The sequence below is a fragment of the Leptodactylus fuscus genome, chromosome 9 (genome assembly GCF_031893055.1).
Source record: "Leptodactylus fuscus isolate aLepFus1 chromosome 9, aLepFus1.hap2, whole genome shotgun sequence".
Taxonomy (NCBI): Eukaryota; Metazoa; Chordata; class Amphibia; order Anura; family Leptodactylidae; genus Leptodactylus; species Leptodactylus fuscus.
This window is the reverse complement of record NC_134273.1, coordinates 48,771,114-48,791,305: the sequence shown is the minus strand read 5'-3', so window position 1 is coordinate 48,791,305 and position 20,192 is coordinate 48,771,114. Positions and strand designations below refer to the sequence as shown.

General features: G+C 44.4%; 1 protein-coding gene across 3 annotated transcripts in view; it reads right to left on the bottom strand.

Annotated features, from left to right (window-relative positions):
- WBP2NL (WBP2 N-terminal like) overlaps positions 1-20,192 on the bottom strand; it is an 87,869-nt gene that overhangs the window by 50,733 nt on the left and 16,944 nt on the right. For 2 of the 3 annotated variants that reach the window (XM_075286366.1, XM_075286365.1), the window contains exons 3-7: positions 5,663-5,798; positions 2,414-2,506; positions 1,909-2,115; positions 1,116-1,253; positions 839-915 (exon numbers count right to left, since the gene is read on the bottom strand). In XM_075286366.1, coding sequence (XP_075142467.1) covers positions 839-915; positions 1,116-1,253; positions 1,909-2,115; positions 2,414-2,506; positions 5,663-5,798 — 651 coding nt within the window. The remainder of the gene's footprint in view (positions 1-838; positions 916-1,115; positions 1,254-1,908; positions 2,116-2,413; positions 2,507-5,662; positions 5,799-20,192) is intronic. The other variant, XM_075286367.1, reaches the window with a different exon arrangement.

Here is a 20,192-nt window from a genome sequence, read left to right as displayed (position 1 = left end):
ACTCCAAGCATGTCTGCTATCTCTCTGAGGGATTTTTTCTTTTTTTTTCAGCCTCAGGATGTTCTGCTTCACCTCAATTGAGAGTTCCTTTGACCGCATGTTGTCTGGTCACAGCAACAGCTTCCAAATGCAAAACCACACACCTGGAATCAACCCCAGACCTTTTAACTACTTCATTGATTACAGGTTTACGAGGGAGACGCCTTCAGAGTTAATTGCAGCCCTTAGAGTCCATTGTCCAATTACTTTTGGTCCCTTGAAAAAGAGGAGGCTATGCATTACAGAGCTATGATTCCTAAACCTTTTCTCCGATTTGGATGTGGAAACTCTCATATTGCAGCTGGGAGTGTGCACTTTCAGCCCATATTATATATATAATTGTATTTCTGAACATGTTTTAGTAAACAGCTAAAATAAAACTTGTGTCACTGTCCAAATATTTCTGGCCCTAACTGTAAGCTTCTCTGATAATAGACCAAATCCATGTAGCGATGGAAGGCTTGGATGCAACCAGGCCCTTATGAGGATCCTCAGAGAGAACAAACAAGGCGTTCGAACAACAGAAGGGGTCAGTGAGATAGTAGAAATAGTAGTTAATAAATGGCAAATTAAACCAGAGCTTATAATAGAACTACAGATCAATCTGCTCAGCGTCTCCTGCTTCATAAACTACTACCAATCTACAGATTGGACTCCCTTACAATGACAAGCTCCCTGTATACAGATGTTGAGTTTATACCCTATAAAACAAGTTTTGTTATCTGTAAAAAATATATGCGTTCCCACACATTCAACAAAATAAATATAAATGTAGTTAAGTGATGCGTCAAGGACTCACCATGGGCATGTAGACATTGTGTGGATTTGCAGGGTTGTAATAAGCGCTGGATGCAGCTTCTGCAGCTTTGCCACCTCCTAAAAATATAAAACAATAAGTCCCATTGAATCTTTACTGATCAATGCAAGTCTAATGTCTTCCTATTACCAAAAGGTAAGTGAAATCAGTGAGAAACTAGTGAGTTTGTAAGTTAAACTACACAAGCTGATTTCCCCATCTGTGCCATCCACACCTCTGTGTAGTTTCAAAACATATGGTTCACACAATACGTTCTTACCTGGCATGCCAGGTTCTGTCCATGCTGAGGGAACACTAGGGGCTGGGGTTCCAGAATAAGGTAGCCCTGGATAAGGTGGTGGAGGTGCCATGTACATAGGATTCATCTCAGGTGGTAGATACATACCTTGATTAGGGCCTTGATTATACAAAAACAAGAGAACCAATGGTAAGTGCTTAATCCAGTCATTTATAATGCATAATTTAGTAGTAACCTTTAGGTTAACTCTGCTACATCTGTATATATAGAACAAAAGTGTGACAACAGTTCGTGAAAGAGAATAATGTTAGACATACCCTAGTGGAGGTCAATTACTAATATAATTTGCTTATATCTGGGGGTTTGGTGTCAGCCATTCCATAAAGACACTGTATTATCCATTAAAAGGAATTTGTCATCAGAAGAGTTACTATTGAACTACATGAATAACTACATGAACTCACATGAATAAAGTGCTTTTTTTCTGCTTCCTGATCATTGTCTCTATTGATGAAATATTAGCTTATATGCTATATAAGCTGTTTGGTGCCCTTGGTGTACCAAAGAGCTATACCAACTTTCTATGCTATGTCTGACATGTACACTACCTGACCCAATCATAGTAGGGAGGTAGCTTATCAGGCAAAAGGCATTTTAATCAGGTGAACCCCAGCTATGTATATAAAATGTGTTTATTTGTTTCTTTTATATATGAGTAAGTCTCAGAAAATCAACAAATTGTATCTAAAATATATTTTATCAGAACGGCTAAATGAACACAATATAATACAACATCTTTGAATTATATCAGTACCTGACGGTGGAGGGTATGGATAACCCATGGGCTGAGGTGCTGGAGCAAAACTATTCATGGATGGGGGAATATATGGGTAGGGTCCTGCAGGAGGAATTGGAGCATATCCTCCAGGTGCAGGAGGGTATCCTCCCGGACCATAACCTCCTGGTACAGGAGCAGGTGTGTAACCATATCCAGGATTAGGGACTTGTGGTGGTCTAGAAGCTAAAAGAAATTAAGATTTTAAATACATACATCATAATAGGACGAGATATTCACATCTGAAATAGCAAAGTATGCCAAGTATAAAATGGTTCATGGACAAAGGAGATGTGTAATAAGAAAAATTGTATCAGTAGTATAAATGAGAAGTTATATCAGAGTAGCACTGTTCAGAAGTACTAGTGAATACCTGGAAGAAACTTCCAGCAGACACAACCGGTGGTCCTTCAGTACAAATTTACTTCAAACAAACATTGTATAACAACCAACAATTCTTGTGTACTAAAACAAAAATCCATACCATTGGTTGCCAACTTAAACATCTGTTGCCCAAATTCTATGGCTCCACCACTGTTAAAGGTAAGCTTAAATGATGCCTGTCCTTCCCAACCACCTGGAAAGAAAAAAAAAAAAAAAAATTTAAGGGTGATTAAAATGTACACATTTAACATTTATAATACTTTAGAATTCACCGGACAATGATATAAGATGATGACCTTGCTTGGTTGGCATACATACAATATCACTTAGATGAATTACGTGCTATGGTTTCAATGGGAAGTTCTCAAAACGTATTGGTGATGCTGTGTCATGTAGACACTATGTAGATAGATATTCAGACTAATTATTTAGTCTTAAAGAAGTAGTCCAGACAATTCCTTCATCGTGAATCTCTTCCACTGAAGCCGCTACTTGGCTTCACAGTTAGTGACATTGCCTGCCCTTTTTTAGGCCACTGTTTGGCCTCAGTGGTCACGTGTGGCGGGGACCACCACCACGCGTCAACACTGTCCCTGGCTCATTTATAAAGTAAACGGGTTGTCCATGTTTGCTTTGGCAACCCCTTTAAGTTAAATGGTTATTTAGACCTCAGTCCAGATCCCTGCACTGTCTTATCAGAACATGTGTGAAAAAAATAGATTCAGACCCTAAGTCTGGGATCAATCCCCATAATTACAGCAATTCAGAGCCAATAACTATTTAGATATCATATTTAAAATGCTTTACAAAGTGATGGTATGCAACCCAACATCTGGACCACCACCATACCTGAGAATGAATGCTTGGCTCCCCCTTTTAATCCACAAGGACCAAATGGGCTTCATTCCCTGTTGTCAGGGCTGCGACATCAGCAGGACGACTGTGGACTTTGTGGAGGTGGCAAATCATTACTCCATACCAGCTCTCCTCCTGAGCTTGGACGCTGAGAAGGCCTTCGACCACCTAGATTGGTCATTCATGCAGACTACACTGAGGGTATTTGGGTTCACAGAGCCCTTTCTTCACAGCGATCCACCCCTCGGCGGAGTTTAAACTCCCCCATGCTTCCTCGCCCTCCTTCCCTATCCTTAACAGCATTAGGTAGAGCTGTCCACTTTCTCCCTTTATCTTCGCTCTATGCATCAAACCTTTGGCGGTCAAGATACAACGGGAGCCCAATGTCAGGGGGATCAAAGCCTGCTATAGGGAACTTAAAGTTTCCCTTTTCGGTGACTATTTATTCCTCACTCACCTCCCGTCATACTACCCTTCCTCTACTTGCTGCGTTTGCTTGCGGTCTATAGCGATTTCTTGGGCTATAAGGTGAACCTCTTGAAAACCGAAAGAGAATCCATATATCCTCTTCCTACACAGTCTTGTACTCGATTATCTGCAGCTGTTTTGCGAACTGACAGGCCTCTTGGACAGATGGCAACCCTTGCCCATCTCCCTCGTGGGGAGAATTGCCACAGTCAAGATGACTCTCCTTCCGAAACTTTTGTATTGCAGTCCCTCAGATACTTATGAAATTTACAGAAAGCTATTTTTCAGTTTATATGGCAGGTTAAGCGTCATCTTATTCTCCATTTTGTCATGCTGGCGTGGAGGAGGTGCGGGGGCTTGGCGGTCCCACATCTTTTGCACTACTACTGGGTAGCTGACCTGCACCGCATGCCACTTTGGGCTGCTATGTCGGCGTATACCAAGTGGATTGAGATCGAGAAACTCTGGCTGGCACCTATGCATCCCAATGCATTTTTGTGGGTTGGCTTCCCCCCTGCACCCTCTTCCCCCTATCTGCTTGGCCCCATTCGTTTTACTAGGTCTATCTTTTCTTGTTGCAGTGTTAAGTTGTCCTTGATGTACCCGCACTCCTCAATGGTATCTATATTTTATAACCCCCATCTACAAGACAGTCTGACTTCTACTATGGTCAAGGTGTGGTCCGAGGCGGGCCTCTTCCGGATCGCTGATATGGCTGACCCTGCGTCACTGGAGCTAAGGCCCTTTACCTATCTCACAGCCAACTTGAACCTCCCGACTGCTGAGTGGCTTCACTATTCCCAGTTGGTCCACTTTTTCTACTTCCTTCATGGGTTTTCTAAGGTATCACTCCCCATACCTGTCGAGAAACTTTGCCGTGCAGGCATGTCGACCAGGAGCCTCATCTCCTCAATCTACCAGCTTCTTGCCTTTCAAGTGACTGGCTCCCCTGTTAGTCACCGCTATATGTCTAGATGGGAGGAGGCAGTGGGTAAACCTATTTTCCTGAGACAGTGGCAGATTGTGTGGTCTCAGGCTCAGAAGTAGTCTCAGTGTGTGACCTTTAGGGAGGCTCAGTATAAACTGATTATGAACTGGTATCACACCCCCACCCTTCGTCACGCTTTGAACCCGTCGATTTCCTTGGGGTGCTGGTGCTGCGGAGGGCACTCTGTACCATATCTTTTAGACTTGTCCCCTTATCTTGGGCTTCTGGAGGAAGTTCAGATCTCTGGCAGATGCCCTCTTCCTACATGGGTCCCCCTCGTCTATCTCCTGATCCTCACTCCTAGACACCTAGGCAGCAAGGCATCCAGGTGCTTCTTGTACCTTTATACTGCAGCAAAAACCCTCATTGCAGAAACTGGAATTGTGTGCACCCTTCTACTGGTCTTGAGTTTTTTGCTCGAAAGAAGGATGTGAGGAGCCTTGAATTCCTGACTGCAAGTTTAAGTAACACCCTGGATGCCTTCCGCTCCATCTGGAATCCCTGGGGACACATATTGTACTTTGCGGGGTCTCTGATCCATGTTTATTCTCCTTCCCTTTCCTCGTCCTTTTCCCCTTTGTTATTCCCTAGTCTTTTGGTTTTGTCTTCTCCCTTCATCCCCCTCCCCTTTTTTCTTCTTTTCTTGTTGCCTGGTCTATATAAATGATTCTTGCCTATTTGGTGATTGGGCGTAAACCCCCCCCGCCTTTGTTTCTTATATATTTTATTAAAACTTTTCAATAAAAATTACAATTATAAAATAAATAAATACTTTTCCTGTACAGCAAGTAAAGTAAATTGAACATAATAATAAATGAGAGCATCACGAAGAATTATTTGTCCCACAAACATTAAGCCCTCATATGGCTCTTAGAATGTAAAAATAAAGTTGTTATGTGGTTTAGAAGGAGTCAAAAACAAAAATCAAAAAATTCATCTGGCGGGAAGAGTTTAAATAAACACAACATGAAACATTAAGAAGCTTTCTAGACTAGACTGGCAAAACTGGTCAGTAATGAAATCAACTCACATCCGTACCATTGGGTTCTGAAGTTATAGTGCCTTTTATGTAATTTGCAGAGAACACTGGTTGTTCTATGGAGCATCCCTTCACAAGGTAGAACGGCATCATGAAAGACATTAGGGCATCCTTCCCCTTACTTAGAAAAATTACCTAAAATAGATCAAAACAATGATATAGTCAGCAATATCAGCAGCACATATGTAATAATTTCAGCTTCTTTTCATTATCAGGATTATTATCATTATTAACAGGATTGGCTGATTTACTATTGCCCTTTAGTGTAACCAAACTTTTTATTTTTTTCCATAGTTTAAATAAAGATAAACTTTGTTATATAACAAGTAGTGATGTCCTTGATTTTCCTTCTTGACGCCACTGATTGGCTTCAGCTGTCACGTGTGGCGGGTACTTCTGCCAGAAGACAACAACAAACCTGCAGGAGCGGACCACGGAGACAGTCGAGTATGGTTTGCTTTTATTTTATTTTCACCATGCCCGCCATAATTAATGAATAAAATTTTAGCCTGGAAAGCCACCTTAAAGGACACAGGCACTTTTCTTTAGTGAAGTATATTGCAGTTTGGTCCCCTCACCTGTATAACTGATTAATAGTAAAATAACGTTTACTTACGCTTTAAGGAAGACCTTTCGCCACTTCCAATAGGTGTGTTGCTCAACGAACTCTGATGCAATTCGAATTTTTTTTCTCTAATCATTGCTGTTAGTTCCAGTACAATCATACATCTACAGCCAGGTAGGAGGGACCAGGCTGGAGCAGAAGGATAGGGAATGCTCATCTAGCAGCAAAGAGCATAACTGTACTGAAACTAACATCAAGGGCAACGGAGGGGGCTAGAGAAAAAATTCCAACTGTACCAGAATCAATGAGCAACACACATTGAAGGATACAGAGACTTTGAGTTGATGGTGAAAGGTCCTCCTTAACCTTACACTGCCAGGTGTTTCTTGAAATTTTGCACCTCAGGCTGCCAGAGCAATTTTCACCATTTTGAGATGGACAAATCAAAGCTGAATTGCAACATTAAAAAATCCCCCCCCATATGACACCTGCAGCATTGTCAGAATGCCACTTGATACTGTATACGAACAGGCACCTTAATACAATTTTGATTTAAAGTGAATGTTTTATGAAAAAATGCAAATAAATGTTTATTAAAGGGGTTGTCCCATCACAAGGATCCTATCTATACTGCTTGTTAATGTAAATGTAACACTTTTCCTTTTCCTGAAGTTTTGCTTCAGCAAAACGACTTTGTTTGTCCACTATCTTACTTTATTAATTTCTTTGTTGACACATCCCTTGACTTATCTGCTCAAAAGTCAAGTGATGTATCTGCCTGTTGCCAGGGGGGAGGGAGGAGGGGCTAAGTGCACGGGAGCAAGCCGGGTGTGTGTGTGTGTGTGTGCGTGCGTGTGTGCGTGCGTGCGTGCGTGTGTGCGTGCGTGCGTGCGTGTGTAGTTTACACTTTGGGGGAAGGGGCCGCCAATACAGACCCGGCATTCGCTGTAATAGAGAGGCGGATACTGTGGAGGGTTAGACGCCGGCACAGGTGCCTGCGACATCGCTACACTCCTGCCCTGCATGAAGCCAGCAGCGGCAGGAGCAATGCTGCTATTCCGGAGGGGTGGGGGGGTGGGAGAGCAGCATCGCTCCTGCCGCTGCTGACTTCATGCAGGGCAGGAGCGTAGCGATGTCGCAGGAACCTGTGCCGGCGTCTAACCCTCCCCAACATCCGTATTTCTATTACAGTGAATGCCGGGTCTGTATTGGCGGCCCCTTCCCCCAAAATGAATTTTTACGTCCCAATGTTAGTAAAATCTGTAAAACAACTGTAGGGTCAAAATGCTCACTATACCCCTTGACGAATTCTGTGAGGGGTGTAGATTCTTAAATGGGGTCACTTTTGGGGGGTTTCCATTGTTTTGGTACTTTAAGGGCACTGCAAATGAAACATGGTGTCTGAAAATTATTCCAGCAAAATCTGCTGTTTAAACACCCAGTGTCGCTCCTTCCCTTCCATGCGCTGCCGTCTGCCCAAAAATCAGTTTACACCCACATGTGGGGTATTTCTATGCACAGGAGAAATTGCATAACAAAATGTGAGATGCATTTTCTCCTTTAACCCTTTGTGAATGTGTTAATTTTAGGTCTAAATGAATGTATTAGTGAAAAAAAATGAAATGTCTAAATTTCACCTCCATATTTTTATTCTTATGAAATGCTTAAAGAGTTAACACACATCCCAAATACTGTTTTGAATAATTTGAGGGGTGTAGTTTTGAAAATGGGGTGATTTATGGGAGTTTCTATTGTACAGGCCTTTATAATTCCTTACAGAACTGAAGCGGTCCCTAAAAAATTGGTTTGGGGAATTTTCTTGTAAATCTAGAAAATTGCTGTTACACTTGTAAGCTTTGTAACATCAAAAATAAATTAAAAGAATCAAAAGATGATGCCGATATAAAGCAGAGATATGGGAGATAATATTTATTCATGTATGTGGATGCTATAACTATCTGCCTGAAAAGCAGAGAATTTCACATTTTGAAAATTGCAATTTTTTTCCAAATTTCCTAGTTTTTTTTTTTATATAAATACAAAAATATTGATTAATGTTTACCACTAACATGAAGTATAATGTGTTACAAAAAAAATCAATCTCAAAATCACTTGTGTAAGCTAAACCGTCTCAAAGTTATTGCCATTTAAAGCGACACGTCAGTTTAGAAAAAAAAGAGGCCTTACTTTTGGGTCCAGTCCTTAACCGGTTAAAATAATAGCTTACGGTGTAGACAATGTGTATATATATATATATATATATATATATATATATATATATATATATAACTGTACTAGCCTCTGCCCGTGGCTTCATCTGCGGGTTGTTGGAGAGGATGATCCGCCTATATTCAGCAAATTACTGCTGTCGATGGTTTGCCTGCTCCGATGTTTTGGCAGCTCTTAAGCTACCCTGCTGCTGAACTTGTTCCTTGCATCGTGCCTGTGATTGTTCTGGCATCTCAGCAGCTTGCTCAGATGCCATATAATGAGCGTCTGGTTGATATTGAGGATCCACCTGCTCCAGCATTTCGACAGCTGTCAAGCTGGCCTGTCGCTGAAATCGTTCCTCGCGCTGTGCCCGTAATTGTTGCAGCATCTCAGCAGCTAGCTGGGACGCCATATAATGAGCGTGTTGTTGGCGTTTCGGCAGCTCTGAAGTTGGCCTGGCACTGAAGTTGTTCTTTGCATCGTGTCTTTAATTGTTTTGGCATCTCAGCAGCGACACCATATATTGCATGTGTTGTTGGCGTCGATGATCCCTCTCATCTCTGGTTGAGGAGAACGCTGTTGACTTCTGGCTACCTTCATAGCTCTTTGCAACAAATTAGATTTTTTTCCCCTGGCATGTTTAAAATTGACAAACTGCCAATTTGGATTAAAGGTGTTTGCCCATGTCAGTTTGTCAGCACTGGAGCAGACCAGATAATATGCAAATGTGTATACACACTGAGGGTGTGTTTACACAGAGAGATAACAGCCTTGGGACCTGAGATAGGGCTGCTGCAGGAGCAGTGTAATATAGTGTGTGAACATAAATTTATAAAAGTCATGAAGCCATGTCATTTACTGGGATAAAGAGTGGCCTATGTTTTAATGGAGGTTAAACACTACATATGTCCCGAATTTCTTTCATTTTTGCGTGATTGAGGAAAAAACATCCAAACACACAAACTTTCACATTTATAATATTAGTAGGATAGGATAGGGTGTACTGCAAATATCAACTACAATAAGAGCTCAGACTCCCAAAAACACTAATACAGAAGACAACCAAGATTTTGCTATTATTCACTAATATGTTAAAAATCTAAACTGTGACACCAAAGTCTAACCTTTTTTAAGACTGTACTGCATACCGTATATAAAAACATAACTTAATATTTCATATACACAATCACCTTCTTGCAACTTTGCAGCAAACAGAGATTACAAGTAAAAATTGCACAAAAAAGGGGGGCGTGGCTAACCACCAAGCTCTGCAGTTGCATTGCTTCGGAGCTCCTGCGGTGCTGGCAAATTGAAAGCAGCTAGCATTCACTAACCTGCAGCCAGGATGCTCTGTGCACCCCTGGACCTCCCCCAGGTCCCAGTACAGCTCTTGGGATATTGTGGAATCTCTCCTGGTCGGCTGTATCCTCTCCAGCCGAATCCTCCACACGCTCCATCGTGTGCTCCTGTCGCCATCTTTCCTGCATGAGGGTGAGGTGCGCAAGGCCTGTAGTAGCAGCGCTCACTACATATACAGTCACTACCGGGACTTCACTGACTGCGTCTCTGCTCCTCCAAGGGCCTTGTAACTTCCAAAGCCGGTAGCCTTCCTCTCCATCCATTTTCTCCTGCACCCTGGACTGCTCCCACAGCATCTCACCACGAAGTGAAGAGCATCCTGGACTTTCTCCTTTCTCTGGCCTGCAGCTACCATACCCTGCCCTTCATTCCCTCCTTCTGGAAATCTATATCTCCTTGCCCTTTAACGGCCGCCATCTTGGACCACCTCACTCACCTCCTGCACAAGCTGCGGCCATCTTGGTGCACCCGGCTCTCTATCAGTCAGACCTTGCTGGCCATCTTGGTGCTCCCTTGCACACTAACAATCCAATAGCAGCAGCCATCTTGGTACTCCTGATTTGTCTGTGGTGGCAACAAGGCGAGCTGGATAAATACCTAATGAAGAAAAAAGCCTCTGCTCATTCTAAAGCAGCGGCCCGACTCAGAGGAAGGCGTCCTCCGGGCTTCGGATGGGGAGAGTGAGGATGACATCTCTGTATCCAAAAAAGTCCTTCCCTCTCCCGCACCTTCTTCCAGCAAGCGCTGACCAGCGCCATCTCCCCAGTGATGCAGGAACTGGCTGATATAATACAGGACATTCGTCATATTGGGCAGAGTTGAGAGCTTGGAAACGGCCCATGCCTCCATGCTTGAATACAACACTGCAGCCACCCAGAGCTTTGCCACCTGCCAGGAACACATCAACCATCTCTACAGGGCACTTGAGGACCAAGAGAATAGAGAGAGACTTAATAATATCCACATCCACGGGATTCCCGAATCAGTTACAAATGAGGGAGTCCCTTTGGCAGTTCACCAGATCTGCACCACGCTTTTAGGGGAGAGCAAGGCAGCAACGGTGATAATTGAGCGAGCTCACTGAGTGCCAAGACCAAAACCTAAGCCTGCTGACCCTCCGCGAGACGTTATCTGCTGTTTTCTGAACTTCAGAGATAAGGAGGAGCTTCTGAATAAAGCCAGAGAATTGGACTCTCTCACCTATCATTCCTCACAAATCACGATATTCCAAGATCTATCTCCAGTCACTCTCCAAAAGAGAAGAAAATTGAAGCCCTCACGGACTGGTTGTGTCAGCAGAAAGTGGCCTATACATGGACTTTCCCGTTTGTTATCTCTTTCCTACTCTCTGGCCGCCGCATCACCATCTCCACCATGTCTGACCTCAAGCTTGCATGCAAGCTATGTGATCTAGCCTGACCTGAGATTGAGAACTGGGACACTGTCACCAACATCAATGTCCTTCCCTCTCTGTCCCATCACCATGGGAACAGATGACTCCCAAGCAGCAGAAGTCAAAGAAGATGCTTAAGTCCACACGGAAGAGGTCTCTTCTTGCTCCTCCCTGATTACCTTTGTCTTCCTGGCAATGAGAGCCCAGTATCCTTTGTGGCGGTTCCACCTGCCATAGATTGGACTAATGGTTATGTTAACATTTACAATTCTACAGTTACTGGGGGGTTAGCATCGCAATATCGCGTCACATTCCTTTTACACTCACAGCGCAATTCTGTCATTCCGAGGGGCGCTACATTTTTATGAAGGGTCTCACTTTTATCAAGGGTCTAACTTTTGCTAACTTATAATTTCCAAACCAGTCCCAGCTTCCTTGGTTTATTCAGACCACCAAGGTCCTTCGTGATTTTATGGAGGGTGTACTTATCCTTGGTGGTGATTGTAACCTGCCAATGAATCCCCTTCTGCACTCAACAGGTACGAGAAATACTTCCTATCGCCACCTTTTGAGGATAGACAAAGCCCTCCATCCATTTAGTGGATGCATGGCGGTTGCAACACACTTCAGCCTGTGACTATACATATTTCTCTCGCACACATATCTCTTCCTCCAGCAAAAATCCCTAGACCTACTATTTTCCTCCTCCATCAGTAACATTCTCCTGTCTGACCATGCACCTGTATTCCTTACGATTAGCCTGCATTATATTCCCAAAGGGGACTGGTGCTAGCAACTGAATACCATGCTTCTGAGCGATCCGACTCATGCCCACAAAATTGAAACCCTGCTGCAACAATATTTCTCTCTCAATAAATCGGACGAGGTTTCTGACCCTATCCTCTGGGAGGCACAAAAGGCAGTTGTACAGGGGGGAATTAATTTCCCTGAGCACTCACGTTAGAAAGGCTAGACAAAAGACCCTGGATAATTTGCTGGGGCACATTTCTGCACTGGAATGTGCCCATAAACAAACCCAGGCACAGGCAGCACTCCAATAGCTCACACTTACTAGGGACAAGGTTAAAGTCTTACTGAATGTCAAATCCTCTAAACTGTTCCAGGCCTCCAGATGCAAGTTCTACATGCACAGCGACAGGGGAAACAAAATCATGTCCGCACTAGTACATAAACGTAGAGAGAAGACATATCTCTGAGATCACTCATGCTACTGGAGAGGCTGCCCACACCACAAAACACATAGCCGAAGCCTTTCACGATTTTTTTCATAATCTGTATAACCTGGAAAATCCTTCTCATGCCTCCAACCCATCCGCTCCTACACATAGACTCATCCTTATAAACTCGTTGATTCTATTTTCCTCCCGAAGCTTAGTGAGCAGGATGGGATGCTTTTAACGCATCCGTTTACTGCTGATGAACTGTCCAACGTCCTGTCTTCCATCCTGTCAGGCAAAAGCCCTGGTCCAAATGGCTTGCCAATAGCGTATTATAAGACATTTAAGACAGTCCTCCTGCCTCATTTCACCTCCTTTTTTTAACTCCCTCCTTCGTGGACAGAATCTCCTCTCCCAGTCCTTTCATCACTATCCTCCCTAAAGAAGGTAAAGACCTGAAACTATGTGGTTGCTGCTTTCATCGACCACTTCACCACCTGGCTCACACACTTCCTAGCCACAGACACCCCCACCATCATCATGGGTGACTTCAACATCCCCATTAACACTGACTACCCTCCTGCCTCCAATCTCCTGTCCCTCACCGCCTCCTTTGGTCTCTCCCAATGGTCTTCCTCAGCCACCCACATAAAGGGGCACACGCTATACCTCATATTCACCCGCCTCTGCTCCATATTAAGCCTCTCTAACTCTCCATCCACGCTCTCTGACCACAACCTGCTGACATTCTCTGTCCTCTCCTCTCCAATAGACACCCCAACCTCTAAACCAACACGCCCCCGCAGGAACCTCAACTGCCTTGACACCTGCACCCTCTCAGACTCTCTCCTACCACTCGATGACATATCCTCACTCCAGGACACAGATGCAGCTGCTGCCTTCTACAATACCACCATTACCTCAGCCCTGGACTCTGTGGCCCCCTACACATACACCAGAGCCCGACCGATCAATAGGCAATCCTGGCACACCGACCTGACTAAAAAACTGAGACGTGCCTCATGGGTTGCAGAACGCCTCTGCAAGAAAAGCCACTCCCAGGAAGACTCTCTCAGCTACAAAAAGGCAGTTCTCACATTTAAGGACGCACTCACCTCCACAAAGCAGGTCTACTTCACCACACTCATATCTGCACTCTCTCACAACCTCAAACAGTTATTCACCACCTTCAACTCCCTCCTCCGTCCTCCTGCCCCCCCTCCGACACCACTTATCTCAGCTGACGACATTGCCTCCTACTTCAAAACTAAAATTGACACCATCAGATAGTCTTACCCTACACCCCCGATATCCCCTCTATCCAACTACTTGCTGCTCCTCATCCCTGACCTGTTTCCCCACTATAACTGATGAAAAACTCTCCTCCCTAATCTCCAAATCCCACCTCACCTCCTGTGCGCTTGACCCGATCCAGTCACATCTCATCCCCAAACTCACTGAAGTCATTACTCCGGCCCTAATTCAGCTCTTCAACCTTTCCCTAGCCAATGGATCCTTCCCCTCTGCCTTCAAACATGCCACTGTCACTCCTATACTTAAGAAACCGTCCCTCGACCCGTCCTCTCCAGCCAACTATCGTCCCATCTCACTGCTCCTGTTCGCCTCAAAACTACTTGAGCAACACGTCCACTCAGAACTCTCCTCCTATCTATCGTCCAACCTGCTCTTTGACAGACTTCAGTCAGGCTTCAGACCCCGGCACTCCACTGAAACTGCCCTAACAAAAGTCACCAATGACCTTCTAACCGCCAAAGCCAAGCACCATTACTCTGTCCTCCTCCTTCTTGACCTCTCCTCTGCCTTTGACACAGTTGACCACTCCCTCTTGTTAGAAAATCTCGCATCCCTTGGTATCTCAGACCTGGCCCTTTCCTGGATCTCCTCATACCTCACATTCAGTGTCTCCCACTCACACACCACCTCCTCACTACGCCCTCTCTCTGTAGGTGTCCCCCAAGGCTCCGTCCTAGGACCCCTCCTGTTCTCCATCTACACCCTTGGCCTAGGCCAACTCATAGAATCTCATGGTTTTCAATACAATTGCTATGCCGATGACACCCAAATATACATCTCTGGACCAGACATTACCTCCCTGCTGGCCAGTGTTCCAGATTGCTTAGCGGCCGTAGCCTCCTTCCTATCCTCCGCTTTCTCAAACTGAACATGGAGAAAAAGGGGTTCATCATTTTCACCCCACCCAATGTGGCCCCTACACCTGACCCATCTATCAAAGTTAACAGAACCACAATTGCCCCTGTCCCACAGGCCCGATGTCTTGGGGTAACCCTGGACTGTGACCTATCCTTCAAGTCACACATTCAAACCCTCACGCCTCCAGCTCAAGAACATCCATCAAATCCACTCCTTCCTCACCCCTGAAACTACCAAGATGCTTGTCCAAGCTCTCATAATCTCCCGCTTAGACTACTGCAACACCCTTCTCCATGGACTCCCAGCAAACACCCTCGCCCCCCTCCAGTCCACCTTAAACTGTGCTGCTCGTTTAATTCACCTCTCTCTCCGATCTTCATCGGCTTCTCCCCTCTGCCAGTCCTTCCACTGGCTACATATAGCCCAAGGAATTGAGTTCAAGCTACTAACGCTAACATACAAAGCCATCCATAACCTGGCCCCTCCATATATCTCGAAACTAATCTCCCGCTACCTGCCCACACATAACCTCAGATCCTCCAATGACCTCCTACTCTGCTCCTCTCTCATCCGCTCCTCACACAACCGCCTCCAAGATTTCTCCCGTGCATCTCCCATACTCTGGAACTCCCTACCAAGACACATAAGACTGATCCCCACAATCACAGGATTCAAAAAGGCCCTGAAGACTCACCTATTCAGGAAGGCCTACAACCTCCAATAACACTATCACCACACCACCATCTATTCAGTCTCCCCCTCTCCTTCTGTCTCTCCCCCCTTCCCCCATAGATTGTAAGCCCTCGCGGGCAGGGCCCTCTACCCCACTGTGCCAGTCGGTCACTGTTAGTATTATATCTACCTGTATATTTTGTGTATTGTAAACCCCCAAATGTAAAGCACCATGGAATTAATGGTGCTATATAAATAAATAATAATAATAATAAATAATAATGTGGTAGTTATAGGCCCATCTCCCTTCTTAAAACGGACATTAAATGGTGGGTTGAAGAAAAAACGGGTAGTCCGGCAACTCTCCGATGATAGATAAAATTTAACTTTTAATGAAAATCATAGAAATGACCAAAACATGACAAATGTGCATGAGAAAATAAAGAAAAAAAGAAAACCCCCTAAAAAAACGCTGACTCGTTTCGGAACAACATAACTCCTTTTTCAAAACGTATCTCTGATAATTGTATATATAAGGGCTATGTCATAGCCGTTTGGGTTTACCTTTTCTTTCAGCGTAATTTAGATCACCTGTAACCTGCTCTGACATTCACATCTTTGAAACATATAGATTCAGATCATTACCACAAAAAAAGAAAAAACAACTCACAATAAACCCAATTTCGCATTCTAAATTTCAATGCTATTTTTACTTTAGTTATATAGTTTTTGCTAGTTATTTCAATTATAAGATTTAGTAAAAGTGTACAATGTAACTTATTTACTTTTATAGTAATTGTAGAGATAGAGAAAACTAGCTTATCTACTATGGTAACCACTAAAGGCTTCTTTAGATGTGGAGACAGTAGATGCACAGTATGTGAATACACAAATAAAAAAAGAATACATCGTTAGCTACAAATCAGGAAGAAGAGTTAAAATAAATTCTTTCTTAAATTATAATTCACACCATGTGGTATACAATATTAAATGTAGGAAATGTGAACTAGACTACATAGGGTGTACAACAAGACCTTTGAAAATCCGCATAGTGGAACATATTTCAGACGGTAACAAAACATATACCTGGAATTTTCAGACTTTTCCACTGTACACAAATCTGAAATGTCATCCATGGAATTTCATGAAATAGAATTAGTAAGAAAACCACAACAAGGTGGAAGTTGGCAAAAAATGCTTCTTCAAAGAGAAGCATTTTGGATACTCAAATTTAATTGCATGAATCCAATGGGAATGAATGTCAAGACAGATTTCACATATAAGATCTATCGAAGTGATATTTTTTAACATTCTAATCTATCATTGTACAAAAATAGGTGCCCCCCAAAAGAAAAAGATAAAAAATAACCTTTATTAAATATATTTAAAAGTGAGAACACTTTAAAAGTTGACAGCTGTTGGCCTCCAACAAGATTAAATAGCTGGAAGTAGTCCACCCAATGTTAATGCATTGCATAGCCCCTGGTCAACAGTATACTGACATACAGAGCATACCACAATTATGATGTTTAAAAGGCAACAATGTGGCCACAACTGTTGCCTACTGTGTGTCAGGAAAACAATTATGTGTCCAATATAATTTAGTTAGTATGCCTCCCTCTAGATTACACAAGCAACAATTACTAGTTCATTTGAATTGAGCTATGCCTAAAGCATAGAAGTCAGAGGCCGTCCATTGCACACCCCAATAGCTGCCCTAGATTCAATATAGTAATCCCTGGTATGGATAACGCCAGCTGCAGATGTAAATTGCGCTGTCTGAATGGCAGATCTATTCAGGGGATTAAAGGGGTTGTCCCATCACAAGGATCCTATCTATACTGCTTGTTAATGTGAATGTAAGACTTTTCCTAAATACATTGCTTCAGCAAAACTGCTTTGTTTGTCCACTATCTTACTTTATTCAATTTTTTGTGGCCACAGCCCTGACCTAGCTGCTCCTGAGTCAAATGATGTATCTGCTGCTCTCAGGGGGGAGGGAGGAGGGGCTAAGTGCAGGAAGCGAGCCTGTGTATCTAGCTAATCCTGTGTCTACACCACGTGACCTAGGTCCTGCACTCAGATAGAGGAGCTGCATTCATTTCTTCTGTTCTACCAGTTATCAGGCTAGCTAATTCAGTTGTGCTCATTATGGCAGAGATAGGCAGTCTCTGTATGTAACACAGAATGGAGTTGCTGCTGCCTGTACTTCATAGTCCAATATGGGTGGGCGGAGCTACACACTAATTTGGGGGCGGTGCTAAACGGCAGGTTGCCTGTGAAACCCCGCCCACCAAATGATGCAAGAAACCAGGAAGAAAGAAGATTTTACAAGAGTGAAGACTGCTGAGTATGTGAGGTGGGAATACCCCTTTAATAACACACTAAGGGGCTGGTGGTTACAGTTTAACTCACAGCGATAATAACATATAGAGAAAATAGAGTGAGCCTGATGTCACTACACTCCTGGCAGTTCTAACGTCTCAACGCGTTTCATTACCCTAATGTAACTCATCAGGAGACTCTCTTTAATCCCTGCCTGGACTAGAAATACAGTTCCTATACACCCTGGTAACGGTGTGCGGTCAGAACCGCATTTCCCGGGACCCAGAAGGTAGGTCCCAGTACTCAAATGAAGGCCGACGCTGCGCTCGGCACACTCCGTTCCTTTATGGACTCGGAGTGTAAAGAAGCCCCACCCCTTCACCACACAGCCCAATCAGCTTGCGTCAGAGTCACTGACGTACACAGCATCATAGGAAAGGGCGTGTGAGGAATGGGGACAGTCAAAGCGCTGCTCGAATAGCCAGCGTATGATCACTACAGAAGGAAAAGCAGGTACATCGTCATTCCAAGAGCCTGTAGATATTTATATATACAGGTTATGTCAACAGAGTGGCATAAGGCCATAATGCCAGGACTGCCCTTGCATCCGTCACCCCATAACTTCGTTCCATGATCGCTCAGTTAACCCTTGCGTTACCGCAAAAACATAAACGCACTGTCTGGACACACTCGTCCCCTAAAGAGGTGGGTTTGCATCCAAGTGGTCTGAGAGCACACAGCACATTAGAGGGCATAACCTTTAAACAAGGTATAGAAGCGATCCGTCGGCATACTATCCGAAGTCCACATCATATGATAAAAATTCCAACTCCCTCCAGTATGACAGATCCGCGAGTATATGTAATGAGGTGACATATGATGTTTATAGTGGCATCCTAGACTTGTGTATATTATTACCACTCAAAAACAAAACCTAATACACATTCACCAGAAAACATTTCATTTCAAATGAACGGTAAGTATGATATTCCATCGTTCAGACCTCTTGGTTTAACTGACGCAAATTTAAATATCCAGAAGGCCTCACGGCGTAAAATCTGCGCATCCCAGTCTCCTCCCCTCACTGACCTGGGTACCCTTTCAATAACCTGGAATTTAAGGGCAAATGGGTCCCCCCCATGACATTCCCAGACGTGTTTGGCTACAGGCGTCTCGGTCTGTCTAACTACATCGCCGACATGGTCCAACACTCTCCGTCTCAACTGTCTCCGAGTTTTGCCCACATAATTTTGTGGGCAGGGGCAGGTGATCACATACACAACACCTTCGGTTTTGCAGTTGGCAAAATCTTTAATGCAGAAAGTGTGGCCAGTGGCACAGGCTCGGATCTCGGTGCCACGCTGTATATAGGCACATGCCTGACAAGACCCACACTTAAAAGTTCCAACGATCTGGGATCTATTCAGCCACGTTCTCTCATTCAGTGGGAGTGACAAGTGGCTATGAGTTATTATATCAGCCAAATTTTTCCCTCTACGGAAAGTGATTGAAGGATTATCAGGGATGACAGCACGTAGATCCGGGTCCTGTTTGAGTATGCTCCAATGCGTCCTTATAAGGTTAGTCACCTCTTTGGCGCAATCATCAAACGGCCCGATCATGCGGATCAACCTTTCCTCATCCCTCCTAATCCTCGGGACCAACAGTGATTCTCTCGGGGTTCTTCTTGCTGACTCCCTAGCTGCCTTGAGTAATGCCCTAGGATATCCACGAGAGGCAAAACATTCTGTGAGGGCCCTACTCTGGATATCATAGTCCTCAATATCGGAGCAGTTCCTCCGCAAGCGCAAAAACTGTCCCTTGGGAATACCCCGTTTTAGGGGCAACGGATGGTGGCTGCCCCACTCTAGGAGAGAATTCGTCGCCGTGGGCTTCCTGAATAAAGTTGATGTAAAACTATCATCAGTCTCCAAAGATATCAATACATCCAAAAATGGTAGAGTGTTTGGATGGAAATCAGATGTGAACCTCAGATTAAATTCGTTCATATTGAGAGCCTCAACAAACTTGTTGAATTCAGGTTGCGTGCCGGACCAGACTAAGAGGATGTCATCAATGTACCTGAGCCACAGCACAATGTGCCGGGCCCAGGTCTCTGCGTATTGTCCGAACACGACAACCTCCTCCCAGTGTCCCAAATAGATATTAGCATACGTAGGCGCGGCGGGGCACCCCATCGCGGTGCCCCGCCGCTGATGGTACACTTTGCCGTTAAACAGGAACACATTGTGAGTCAAGACAAATTGGAGGAGCTCCATAACCAGGGTATTGTGTTCAGTAAATTGTCCACCCCGGGTCCCCAAGAAGCGCCCCACAGACCCACACCCCAAGTCATGGGGTATGGAGCTGTAGAGCGCCTCGACGTCCAACGATGCCAGGGCCGCCCCAGATGGTACCTGGATGCCCTCCAGATGTCGGAGGACATCCATCGTGTCCCTGACATACGAGGGGAGGGCCAACACAAAGGGCCGCAACACACGATCTAAATAGTTGCTGACACCTTCGGTGACCCCCCCCATGCCAGAGACAATGGGGCGGCCCTTTAGAGGAGGGTAGCCCTTGTGGACTTTAGGAAGGGCATAGAACGTGGGGACCCGGGGATTGTCCGGACACATATATTTGTATTCCTGGTA